General features: G+C 40.9%; 1 protein-coding gene across 1 annotated transcript in view; it reads left to right on the top strand.

The window, feature by feature from the left end:
- Positions 1-1,476: 1,476 nt before the first annotated feature.
- Positions 1,477-14,139, top strand: part of slc1a7a (solute carrier family 1 member 7a) — a 30,073-nt gene continuing 17,410 nt past the window's right edge. The window contains exons 1-2 of the mRNA XM_061084460.1: positions 1,477-1,617; positions 9,576-9,655. Coding sequence (XP_060940443.1) covers positions 1,477-1,617; positions 9,576-9,655 — 221 coding nt within the window. The remainder of the gene's footprint in view (positions 1,618-9,575; positions 9,656-14,139) is intronic.

Raw genomic sequence — 14,139 nt, 5'->3', positions numbered from 1 at the left:
TGTTCTGCATCTGGAATTTCCTCAGAGAAACCTCTACCTGACAGAGAAGTGTCTTTATTTACCTCCGCTAAAGAGGTTCTGTTTTCGTCTGCATTTCGTTTATTAGCTGGATTCCGCAAAACAACTGGACGGATCATCTCGTCTTCTTCAAAATGTTCCTTGATTTCTCGAAGAAGAATTCATTCATCTTAATGAAAAATATCAGGAATGTTTAAGGGACTAATATTGATCAGTGTGTGTAATTTGGTGCAGATCCAAATAAAAAATCGAAGTCCAGTGAATCTGAATGTGGTTTTTGTTTGTTCGTTGGTAAGCAAGGTTACACAAAAATGTCTGAACCCATTTTGTAGAGGGACGGGACCCAAGGACAAATCCTTCAAATTTAGAGACATTGTTAAACAGGGCTGTTTTTTTGACATTTTTATTGATTTCCAGGAGAATGATAAATGGATCTAGAGGAAGGCACATTTAGGGGACTGATATGGGCCTTGGCGGTAGTTAGTGCTCTACTGAGTGCCATACTAGTTTCAGTATTATTTTCCATGCATGCCCGTTCACATCTCTTTCTTACCTTCATATCATAATGAAGTACTGATCCATTTTTAAATGTTAGAATCAATTCAGGGAAAGCTAGGTAGTGATATTATATCACTCTGAGATCTACATTGTTAGCATGTTGATTGCGCCTTTTTTTGTTCCCCTCTTGTGCACGTGCAATTTAATCTTCAGTTGTGTCTTTATCCTGGGCACTGTTTCTCTGTGAAACACAAAAAAATGCACAAGGACTGCGAGTCCAATGTTTTTGGTTTGGTGCTCTTCTTTTACCTCCTGTCACTTTTGTCAGAATTGTCCATTTTTTTGTTTTTTTTTGGGTCTGGAACAGTCCACTGTCCAATTGTTCAGAGAGCTCTCTAATCCAGCCTTAGATCTGAGTCGTGCAGCACGGCCTAATAGGATCTTAGTATTAACCCTGAGGACAATACCACCAGCTGTCGCAGAGCCCCCTGTTGGCCACCAGGAGGAATGTGTGGGGGAGGCAGGGGAGTCAGGGAGGGAGGTGACTGACAGAGATCAACAGAGTGACAGTGTGATGCCTTTAGTCCCGTGGAATAACCAACGAGGCAGGACAGAGGCGGAACAGAGAAACTCCTGAAGTGCTTTATATTCGGACGACTTCCTCTTTAATTTGACTTTTTACCCCCTCCATTAATCAAATCCCAACTTTTTATCTCTTTACTTTTTTTCTTTCTTGGTTGTTACTTCTCGAACATCACCTTTCTGCATCTATCTATCCCTCTTCGCCTGCTGCATCCACAGTCCTGTCATTTCCTCCTGTGCGGCGGCTGTTGGCTCTGTGGCTGGCTCTACATGGCTGAATAGGTGGTAAAAGGGTTGGTCTTCTCTGTGGGGGGGGGGGGTTGCGACGTTGCAGTCAGGACCAGGACAAGCAGCAGGAGGACGAGGTAGTGGAGGAGGATGGCGGTGGCTCTGGACGAAGTGTGGGGGCGGGTGAAGAATGTCTGCAAGCAGAACGGGCTTCTCATCCTGTCGGTGCTGGCCGTGGTCATTGGCTGCCTGCTGGGCTTCTTCCTCAGAGGCAAACAGCTCTCCGAGCAGGTCAGTTGGTTCAAAAAGACCCATCCCCACACATATTACCCACCTATCCATACACCCGCCCACCCGCCCACCCGTCTGCCTTATTTCACCAATGCAAGTATCTGAGTGTGACCCCCCCCCCCGTCTTCTCCTTAAATGCCAAGATGGATTCAGACGCCACAACTCCTAATAAAAGAGATTACCCAATTCCCTGTTCCCTGCATCTACATCTGCACCTTTACCTCCACTTAATTTGCTGCACACTTCACACAATTATTCACTACAATCTCTGTAAGAGCATTGTATTGACTCACATTCAATCCATGGAGACTTAGGAGACCAACCATATTGGGCTGTTCTTCCCCAGGTGGAAGAAAAGTTCCAAAACTAAGTACGTACAAATTCATTTTAAATAAAAAAAAATTATTAACGGGCCTTTATCTAATCCTGTAAAAAGGAAAGGAAAGGTGTTCAGTTTCCCCTCAGTGAATGATGTGAGGCTCTTTACCTTCACCGCTCGCACTCCAACTGCAGGAGAGTATCAGAAATACAGCGTATATAAGCCTCCAGGGTGCGTCCGCTACAGCGTGCTCATAGTGATTGCAAAAGACAACAACAAAAGCAAGGAAATGGGTTTTACTTTTTATTTTCCATGTATTTTGGCTGCTCATTTAAAAACGTTAAACAGATTCTCATCCGTCACTGAGGTTGCCTGTAGCCTCTCAGCTGGACTCAGAGTATCCATGGAAATGGGCGGCCAGTGGGGAGATTAGTTGACAATCACTCATGGAGTCAACAACATACCATCGGTCCTCACTTATATAATTCTGAGAGGGAATTGTAAATTATTTAAATTGTTGGAATTCAAGAAAATACTGTGAGGGAGCTGATTAATATAGAGATAACAATTCTACAGACAGCTACATTATTATAACTGTAACCGTTTGGGTTAGGAAAGGTCAAAACTGTGGGAAAATAAATGAAAAAAAGAGATTGGTGTATTGATTGTTCCACTAATTCAAAAAAAGCCTTGACTTCTGAAAAAGCGTGTGTCAAACTAAATTTGTCATTATCTGGGAGTGCATGTGTGCTTTTGCATGCAAGTGTATGTGTGTAGCTAGTCTAGGTAATGTTTGTGCATGTGTTGTTAAATTAATTAGGGAACAATTTTTTAAAAGGAGTCCATGGCCAGGTCCTGGTGACCGACAGCCGCTGATGGTGCTCACAGTGCAGTGTCGGTGATGTGAACAAAAGGCTAAACCACTTTACCCTCCCACATGGTCTGGTGAAGACAGTAAATATGGGTAATACTTGTTCAGAAGCATATTCTCTGTGGATATAAGTGCTTGGATAAGTGCTTGAAAATGGATGTTCATTTCCCACATTTTCTGTAATTTCCCTCGATTTGAGTTCACACTGGAGCCACATGGACTGAGTTCATTCCAGAGACCAAGCAAATTGTCTAACCTCATATTGTCCTGTGCAGCCAAAGTTCAATATTAACACTAACCAGAAGCAGAATGCAAGATATTGAATTAAATTTATTCTGAACAAGTGACTGCAGCCATAGTTCTCATAGGTGTATTTTGTGCAAAAAAGAAATTGAAGTTCTATTTTTCTTTGTTTTACTTAACTTAAAGTAGCTACTGTCGATATATGTGTCTCTCAGCTCTTCAACTCAAGTGTCTGTCTCTGAAGCCCAATTTACACAAAATATAGCTTTACTGTTTGGTGTCAAGAGAAGGTTTAGGAGACCACATAGTCTGCCATCACACACAGCACATGTAAGAAGTGTTCACACAGTCAAGCCTCTTGCTTTTTATTTCTTTTCTGTGATGGTGATCGACCGTCGAAATGTGTCTCAAACACAGACTTCATATAAAGATGGACGGCGTCCAAATGAAGCCAAATTGTACCATTTACGAACGCTGCCATTTTGTGGTGACGACATCTTTTGGAGCCTGATTCTGTGCAGTATCGATCGGGGAATGGAGCTCCGGTATTGAGGTCGCACTGATACACAGGTTAAACCAATTGCTGTAAATCTGCAAGTTGTAATCCACTTTATAGCATCCCATAAAACCAAGCTTACCGGGAAAATTAGGACTCGGTCAAAAGGGAAAAAGGTATTCGACATGTACCTCGACTTTTTAGTTTGCTCAGTGTCCTATACACTAACATGACGTTTATGACCCATACTGCAGCCAGCCACGAGGCGGCGATCAAAAAGCTTTAGCCTCACTTTTGGGGAGCAGTCATGTCAGGCCATCTTTAGATACAGTCTATGGTCTCAAACGATGAAGTTAGAATTTAGAATTTTTGGAATCGGTTTTGGAAAGTTCTTAACCAGTGTTTGAATTTGATGCGATAGTATCGTGCAGCAAAACAAATGCTTTGCCGGCCACACCTCCCCCTGCTGCTCCTAGCACAGGTTTTGCTTCAACAGTCTGTGGCTGTTGCCCGGCGAACATGGCCCCTCCACCGACAAGCAGCACAACTGAAGAAAGTTTCCCTGTGTAAACCTATCGTGCTGCTAAGTGCCGTGCACAGGGTTTCATGCAGACCTGATAAATGATGAGTCGCTGTTCCTCTGTCGGTTGTGTCAGTTTGGGAGCCGCTGGGTGAGATGCTTCGGTTAATAAATGTGTCTTTAAAAAAAACTTACTTCAGGGTTGTGCTCACTCCTGCTGCTGGCATCATAAGTATAGCCCTCCCACATAGTGTGAATAGGCTGTGTAGAAAATTGTTATCCATTGTGTTTCTTGTTAGAATGCAGGGTGCTGATCGAGTGACAGATGTGTTGAGAGTGTTTGTCTCTGTAAGACATCACAGCTCGGAAAAGGGACAGAAATGTTTGCATCTGTCTCCGCCATGTTAGTAGTTGGGAAAAGGAACAACCTAAAAGGTCTTAGTACATTTTACATTGTAAAATAGAAAAAGGTAGTTGGCTTTTTTATTTAAACATACATCTCTTCTACTAATCTTAGATAGGGAAATGTTGAAAAAACTCATCTTGTTAGGTTACTCATTGACTGCCTCTTGAGAGGATTTGGATCATACCCTTAACTAGCGATAGCAGGAGTGCTCTAGCTACTTTTGTTGTATTTCAGGATCAACTTGCACATTCTTAGGACAGGCTTCTTCTTTACTGAAATATATTTCCATTCCCATTTGTAACCCACCAGACTCCTTAGGTGTTCTCTCCTCTGAGACATCAATGATGCGAGCATCACATGATCAGAAACTAGTCCAGACATGGGCAAAGTACGGCCCGCGGGCCATATACGGCCCGTTGGGCTTTTTCATCCGGCCCGCCGAAGTTTTCCAAATTAATAATAAAAAAAAAAAAATTAATTAAAAAAAAAAAAAAATTATTATTTTTTTTTTTTTTTTTAAACCATCAATTTAGTGGCACTTAAATGGTTCGTACTTATAGCAGTTTGTAGTTTTGCTTTATTCAGGAAGAAATCATACTTTCTTGATTCTTGTTGTTCTGGGTTTGAACCCTCAGGGTTGAATGCACTTATTGTAAGTTGCTTTGGATAAAAGCGTCAGCTAAATTAAATTTGCCCGGGAGTGTGGTGTATAGGGCTTGAAAGGGCACATGATCTCCGTTCACTTTTTCCCTTTGCCCTGTGAGCCCTTCTGTAAAATGAGAGGATCAAGGAAACGAGAAGTGGACAATGAGTGCCGAGTGTTTAACACGGAGTCGACAACAAAATACTTTTTCACTGAAGTCCAATCGAAGGCTGTATGCCTGATATGCCGAGAAACTGTCGCAGTTTTCATGGAGTACAACATCAGCCGTCACTTTGCTACGAAGCATGCTAACTACGCTAGCAAGCAGTCAACGCAAGAACGGGTGGGTGCAGCTCAGAGGTTGGCGACTAATTTACAGACTCAGCAACATTTTATTTCACAGACAAACTGCGATTAAAGAGTCATCTACCAAGGCATGTTTTTTGGGGGGCATTCGAAATAGCAAAGGCTAGCAAGCCTTTCTCTGAAGGCGGTTTTTTGTTAAATGGCCTTGCAAAAAATTGCTTTGCTACTTGGTAAAGGCCAAATCCTTTCATGTAATGATTTTTCCATGTCATTTATATTAGTTCACAAAAACACTCCATCCATCTGTTCCTGGCCCGGCCCCTCTGTTAAATTTTAGAACCCATTGTGGCCCGCGAGTCAAAAAGTTTGCCCACCCCTGAACTAGTCCATGTTTAACCCATGCTTAATGCAGAGTCTACTCAGGTCTACATTTTCCAAGGCCAATAAGAAGAATCTTCAACTTTCACTTGATTATATTGTATTTTAAACATCACACATTATGTCATACATACACGTACATACCTTGACAAAGCTAAATAATTAGTATTTAAAGTGGCGAAACTCTAAGATGCTCTAGTTTTTCTTTGTCTTTGCCGGTGACTGAGGTTTGAAATAACTGAAAACAAATACTAGGATAACGTAGCTTGGGGAGAAGGTGTTTTTTAAGGGAGAAAAAAGCTTTGTTTCTGTGTGTCTGTCACAGACATCAAAACTTAGGGTCCGTCTGAGCCAACCTGGTGGACAGAAAAAAAAATCCATTAGCCACTGGACGAGTGCCACACACAAACACTCCAGAGCAAGCTGACCCTGAGGTGAAACACTTGTGATGAGTGAAAAATGTCAACAACACTGAGTGGCTCTCTAAGTTGTTGTTATTGTTTGTACTTTTTTTTATCATAGGTCACAAATAAGGAGGATTAAAAAATCCCTTGGAAGCAGCAAAAGAATTACATTGTATGTGGAAGACTCCATCTTGTCACAATGGACAAAGGAAGTGAATTATACGTAGCATTCATGAAATTTGTTTGTCTTGAGAAACTGCTCATATAAATGATTAAAAAATAAACATTTTTTTATTGGTATCATACCAACCACAATAACGCATTCCCACCCACCGTACTTGCAAAATTTCATTCCTCTTCTAATTCAGCTTTCGTTTCTATCTTCACAACACGCTTCCATCCACTGTTGCCATGATAAAATCCTACTGTGATAGTTCCTGCTACGCATATGCTCTTTCTGCTGAATGGAAAGAACGGCATCATCAATGGAGCTCTGATACTGTGATTGACCAGGTCAAAGGGCAAATGAAGAGCAGAGCTTCCATTTAATCCAGTGGAGCTGGAAAGATTAATATGTGTCTGGCCCAGTGCCGGCCTAATGACGTTGGTGAGTTGCAGTCGAAAAAGCAACTAAATGTAGTCTTAAATTTGCAGATGTGTATTTTTGTATTACAAAAATGTATTGACCTTCACCATCCAGTAAATTTAAATAGAGTAACTGAGGTGATGCAAAGTGGTTCAAATTACACGCAGCCTATAATCAAAAACTCACCTTTAAACCACATTGAGTAAAATAATTTTTGTGAAAATCTCACTGCAATCATGCTCAATTAGAAATATTCACATAATCTTCAATATGATGTTACTATGATCTCACCAATCACAGCCTGACATGTAATCAACAAACCTTTGTCAATATATGGTAAATGTTTCCATGCAAGGAAATGACTGACAAAAGACCTTTGTCTTTCAGAATTGATGTACAGTAACAGTGTTATAAAAACAGACAGTGGAAACATTTTACTATGAGCATAGGATGGAGGCAAAGTTTGCAACATCTCATAGTTGGAAAAAATGTATCCAAGGCCCATGACTCACAGAGAGACCTGTTTGTCCTTCGTGTACGCACACACACAAGCATGCACAAAAACACTCTAGATGCTATGTTCAAGGAAGGAAATAGAAAACAAAACATAGAAATGTATTCCCACCTCAAACAGGCACACTCACCCAGTGAGCCTAAAAGCACACTCTCTGCAGGAGCAAAAAGCTTTTATTGTTCCATCATCTGACAGATGCGTTGTGCTTAAAGTTATTTTTTCCTGTTATTTTTTCTGTTGGCTTTTCCCCTCTTGTGGCTCACTCGCATTATAATAGAGTAGAAAGTCCGAAAGAAGTGAAGTTACTAGACCCCTGCAGTCCGTTCCACTTTCTGACAGTTGTCAGGTTGTGGGGGGCTGTGGCTCGGGGGAGAGGAGAGCAGGTCATTCACTAATCAGAGGGTCAAGGATTCAATCCCTGGCTGCTCTAATCAAAGTGTCCTTGGGCAAGACACTGGACCCACAATGCACCATGACTGCTCCGCGAAGGGTCAGTTGAAGGAGCTATTAAAAGACACTGTGTGTGTGTGTTTGTGTGTGTGTGTGTGTGTGTGTGTGTGTGTGTGTGTATTACGCATAACACAACACATTACAGAAAGGCGCTGCAATTACAGAAACGCGCTGCAATTAAACGACAACGGAAGTTTTCCAGGGGACACTTCAAAGTGATGGACACCTCCGGTTGTTGTTGTTGCTGCCGCAGTTTGGAGTTGTTAAAGTCGGTGTCCAACTGATATTGGAAAATGAGCTAAACTGTAATGTTTTTGGTTTATTTTAACATTGTGATCGCATGATTCAGATATTACTGCAGATGTCTAATGTTAACCGAGCAATGATGTTTTGCTTACTATCAACCTGCCAGTTAAAAAATACGAAATACAATGAAATTTGGTTGTCTCCTGGAAACACTTCCATTGTCTTTTTCTGTAATTGCAGCGCGTTTCTGTAATGTGTTGTGTTGTGAGTAATGTGTTGTGTTGTCAAATTGATGAAGATGATTTCTTACTTTGCTTGTGTTTCGTCAACTTGCATGTGTGCTCTTAAGGTGCAGTTGATTTGAGCTATCTGGGCCACCGTACATTGTCGACAATCGCTAAAGAAATGCAGCTCGTTTTGAATTGCATTAGGTGATGTTGCTGCCACAAGAAAGAATGCATGGAATTGTCAATCACTGGTCCCACTGTGTTCATTTAAAGCAGCCATGGCCGTTCTTCTTCTACTCAGTCCATAATCCATCAAATGTATATCGTTCAAATTCCTCCTAAAAATCCACTTGCAGAGTCTGGAAATTTCTACTGGATGGAACATTGTTGAGCAAATAAGTCATTTCACATGGGATGTGAAATACCACACAGCTGTAACCAGTATGAGGAAAAATCACCAGCAAGCCTTTTTTAAGGAGAATTATAGTATAATCAAGTGTAGCTGTGCATGTAAGTGTGCGACTACTTTTGTGAGGAATTATGTAAATGTAATGATACACTTGCGGCTCAGTGCTCATATGTGTAACCACTGTTGAACAATGTGATTAAGTAGTACAGTTGCTAAACAATATTGTACATTATGTTTACTTCAATAGCACAAATAGTTGCCCTAGTAACGGACATAACAACATGTTCATCTCCTAGATATTTTTGGCCTCTACCACTGTTCAGTTCAGTACTCATAAACCTGTGCTTTGCATTAAATGATTTCTCAGTGTAGCACATACATTGTATTGACTTCCAAACGAACACACTAAAATTATATGATGAACGTGGTGATAGGCTACCTGAACATATCAGCACTAGGAAGTTAACATTTAGTTCAAACACTGCACCACTGCATCAAAACCATCAAGTAGTTTGCCAGCTAGCCTGAAGGCACTATTTGAATAAGTTGAGGAGTTTTCTTTTCAGTCTGTAATAAGGAGAGATAACTCCTCTTCCGTTTCCTCTGGGAGAGGTAAAGCAACAAAGAACCACTCGATTAATCACTATAACAGCAGACAGTCAGTGACAGACTGAGGGGTTCTGGGGGATTTACCGCTTTTCTAATGTTTATTCAGTTTCTTATGTAGGAGGAAAATAATTTAAAAGTCGTTTGTATGCTGAAAGCCCTTGTACAATATGTTCCCTGTTTCCTTTTATAATTTCTCTAGAGCTGCAACAGTCACAGATTTCGCCATATAGTAATTAGGAAGACCTTTCATTACACTGCCTTAACATCCTGTAATTACCTTGTATAGTTTATTTGTGTGCTCTAATATGTGTTTTCCTCTTTTCCATCGCAGGAGGTGAAGTACTTTCAGTTTCCCGGAGAGCTGCTGATGAGGATGTTGAAAATGTTGATTTTGCCCCTTGTTGTATCCAGGTAAGAAACACAGCATCACACACACACAGACACACACACACACACACACACACACACACACACACATGTTCACATGGTCGCTTGTGTGCCAAATGCTTAGTCTGATAAAGATTGTTGTAATTATCTTGGTAGATGTTTACTGTGTTGTACTTGAGGAGAAGAATTATAAAGAAGGTAAAACACAAACATGTATGTTTGTTTTGGAATCTTCAGTATTATTTTGTCTGCGCTGAAAGGAAGTGAGCAAAATGAAAGGAAATTGAGCTGAACAGAGATGTGTAACGACTGGAGAGAAAAACTGTGACTCTCCTCCACCTCTGCACACACAGAGCTAGTTTTACAGTGACATGCTGCAGTATCATTTTCGCTCTGACAGTGGTTAATATTACTTTAGAAAATGTGCCATCTGAGAAATAAGAGTCTTTTCTCTGAGCAGATGGATTCTGAAATTTGACCAGGGGACTCTGTGAATGTTCCTCTGAGGAAACGGGGACTGCATCAGCTTTTTAAATTAGCTTTGTAGCGCAATCAGAGAGAATTGATTGTCTGTCCTCACATATCTATATACTGCAATATATCTATACACGTAGCAATGCACCTCTCAGTTCTTTTTTATTATGGCTGCATCTGCATCATGCACCTTTTGATGAGATGTGGCTTCTATCTTTTTCTTGTTAAACCCTCTCTGACCTGCCAAACCATCAGCAACAGCAAACATTGAGTCAAATTGTTAATAGAAACATTATAGTATTCATACACTGAAAACACAATTTTTCTTTAAATGTTATATACTATTTATATTGGTCTTAGGTTCAGGCGCTTCTAATTAGTGTAGACCTACAAGAAATGTTGGAAATAACATTTTATATGTACAGTGCCTTCCAACTACAAGAAGGCAATTCAAAAGGCTCTAAACAAGACATAGAAAAGCTTTGAAATTAAACATAGAAGAAAAAAGGAAATGGATTTAAGATAGACTGTTTAAATAAGTCTTTCATTTGAATAAAACAAATTTAACAGTACAATAGGATTAACAGTCCCAAATTTAGTGTCATTCATTTCTTTTAAAGTGGCAAACAGAAATGGTTTGCATCTTATTCAACCACAATACAAAAAGAGTATGTTCCCGTATTAAGGACTTTCTTTTGAATGGACAGTTTAATTTTAATATCAAATTTATTTTCAGCGTCACACGGCTTTTCTCGTGCGTAACCTTCAGGATCTGTTCCTCTGGCTGTGTCCCTGCATGGTGATTACTGTAGATTAAAAGTCAGACCTAGATGAAACTGCACCCAATTACCTTGTCTTTTTTTTAACATCAAGGATTAAAGAGCAATGTTTATATGGAAGTAAACTCATTGCCCTTTTATAGCTTTGGATGTTCACGCTCTGATGCGCACACACGATGCCAGATTCTCCTCCAAAGCTCTCAATTGCCTGCACGAGGTCAACCATGTCCAACGCACAAAAGAACTCCCAAAACAAATCATGCAAACGCACCGGTTCCATGCAGGCTGCTTTGTGCAATAAGCTACTTACAATCTATGCAACAGCAAAGACTGGATGAGAAGTTAATCCTCCCTGCCTCTCTCTGTCTCTGTCTGTCTCCCTCTCTGTCTACATCTCTCTATCTGTCAGTGTTTCCTGGGGCTTTCTCTCGTGTATATCCTCCAGTCTTTTTCAAGACAGTTTCAGCGCATGGCAAACGGCAGTAAGATCATGCATTTGTGTATTTATTCACGTACATGCTCCATTCCCCCAGTTCCAGAGATTCAGAGCAGGAGATCACTTCAGTCCCCGCCGAACGTGAGGCACGTGAGGAAAACAGATCTTAATTACATCTAATCTGAAACAGTGCATGCAGGCGAGGGAGGGGGGGGGCAAATGTAGTTTGACAAACTACCTCAAATCATGGGAACGTAAAAGCACTCAGGGCAAACACTTAACACTCTGACCATGGGCTCCTGCGGCCCTGGCTGTTGAGTCTGCAGAGCACTCAGTCGTCCGGGGGGCTGCCTGTGACTCAGTGAAGGCAATAATGGATCATGAAGGCACAGATAGTACTTTGAAATCAGCAGGTTTGGTCCGTCCAACAAAAGACACAGCTACAGTCTTGGCTGATGTTCTGCTTTCCTCTTTCTCTGTCATGGCCGCTGATGACAGCAGAGTGTATCTGGATCAGGATGCAGAGACCGGGTGGTCCATGGCGCATACTACACAAGGGCTTATCTAGGGGTGGATATCCGCCCCAGCCCTATAGCCTGCCCGTTCGCATTTTTCCTCTCTCCCAGGGCCATCTGCACACCGGCCAAAGCGGAAACCAGATTATCCCATGAACGCGTCATGCAGAATCAATGGCCGCTCCGCCCACTGCTCCCTTATGTTCCATGTACCTTTTCTTTTTGAGATTGTAATTAACATGGAAAGGTAAATAGAGGAACATTTTTTTCATTGAGTTTATTTGCTGTATCTAGTTTAAGACAGCCTGGACATTTTTCATGACGCCCTTTGAAGCTCTTCCCCAATGCTTTGGCTGAGATCTGAAGGTCAAAGGGGAAGAGCAGTTTTAATGATATCCATCATTTGCACAAACATATGGTCGATCCAAACCATATTCAGAGTGTTGACGGTCATAGTTTGCTCTGGTAATTTTTTTCCAAGGCTGGAATAAATTACCTCCAGCTTGCAGGTGGGTTTTGTAGGCGTTTGTTTCTCAGAAAGTCGCAATCAATGTACAGTGATTAATCTGCAGTGGGTGTCCTCTTAACGGCTATTGTTCCCATCTTTATAAACAGGCGGAAATGTTTTTTTCTATAGTGCAGGGGACATCTTTCAATTAAAAACAATCAACATTTTTTTTAAATTTGTTCTAATTGGAGCAGCACATACAGTATTTCCCATAATTTCTTCTTAATGGGTTACCTTGCTTTGATTTTCTTATCATCCCCTCCAATTTGGGATTTCAAATGTCACATATGCTGAGGAGGACGTGTGTAATATTTATTCTTCGTAGACAGGTTTTTCGTATATGCCTGCTGGATTCCAGTGCTCACACAACAGCAGAGTGATCGATTACCTGGTTTCATAGAAATTTCTTTGAGACATCGCTCAAGGAAAGTACCAACAATTGCTTGCATTATCGACAGGGTAAAAGGGTAAGATAGATTCAAAAGTGTCTCCAATATAGTAAACAACCAGACATTTCGATTTCGTCTGGCTGGACACATGAAGCACACGTCAGTATTGTTCAGTATTGCTGTCATGTGTAAGAAGAGTGAGGTTCAGTTTGCGGCCTGGTCACGGCAGGTTTTCCAAAGGTGAAAATAGACATGAAATATGACCATGAATAGAGAATTTGCTTGTAGGTGTAAAGTAAATCCTAGCAAAGTTCCACTTGGCTGAAGTGGTTCCCTCAACAGAAAGTCAGTGAGATTATTGTTTTATTAAGTTTATGAAACTTACACATCAGAAAGACATTATACACAAATGAACACCACTTTTGTTATTAAATGCACTTCCTGGTGTGACCACGCCTGGGTATCTACGTTTTCTCGATCTAAAACCTCAACTGTGTAATGCAAGGTCCATGACCTTTTTTTTAAATCGAATTTCATTATGGTTTAAATCTTTAGCACTCTGCAGTAAATGTGTTTTTTCTACCAACATATGGTTTGAAACAGATGCTACAGTCCTCTATTAGCGGTTGAGTTAATAACACAAGAGACATATATAACACATGCAGGATTTTGTGTCATGCTGGTGTTTGTACTTCATTAAATGACAGCTGGCTTTGTTTTTATCTGCAGACTGTACATGGTTTTCTTTTTTCTACCGAGACTCGTGTGCTCGGTGTTCTTTAGATAGATTAAGTAAAGGTTAATAAAGTATTGTTTTTATAATGTCCTCATACAAGGAGACGGCTAAATACACAGCGGTGTGAGGACTTTCCCTCCTGACTGAGACTGATGTTAACGAAGAGCAGAAACCTCTTGTCAGAAATCATTGATCTCTTCAATCCTTAAAGGCTTTCTTGACATGTCATTTTCCCCTGCTTCTCTACATAACTGGTGGAACAGTTTATAATTAATAAAGAGCATTTTAACATCAACCTGCCCAGACTTTAATTTGCACTGGTTGCACTCAAAGTCGTTCTTGTCAGCAGGATGTCAAGTGTGTCCTTGAGCCCTGTGTTTAAATGATGGTGTACACAGAGCACACACAATTAAAATGATAAGTCAGTCAACTCAAGTTAGAAATTCATATTGCAGCAGAACATAGTGTTTGCAGTCTGAGCTGCGATTGCATCACTACCCCCTGATATGACAGATATAATGGCAGTGAGCAAATATTTATAACCCCACTGTCGGAGCTACAGGTGGATGCTGGATTGGTGGAGGGGCTGAATCAACTGGCAGCAATACTCAAGCAAGAGAGGGGATGGGAAATGCAGATTAAATAGACCTTTTTTATGAATTATAGAGGCT

This window comes from Limanda limanda, chromosome 13, assembly GCF_963576545.1.
Source record: "Limanda limanda chromosome 13, fLimLim1.1, whole genome shotgun sequence".
In the NCBI taxonomy this organism is placed as follows: domain Eukaryota; kingdom Metazoa; phylum Chordata; class Actinopteri; order Pleuronectiformes; family Pleuronectidae; genus Limanda; species Limanda limanda.
The sequence above is the reverse complement of the archived record's forward strand: the minus strand, read 5'-3'. Positions and strand labels throughout refer to the sequence as shown.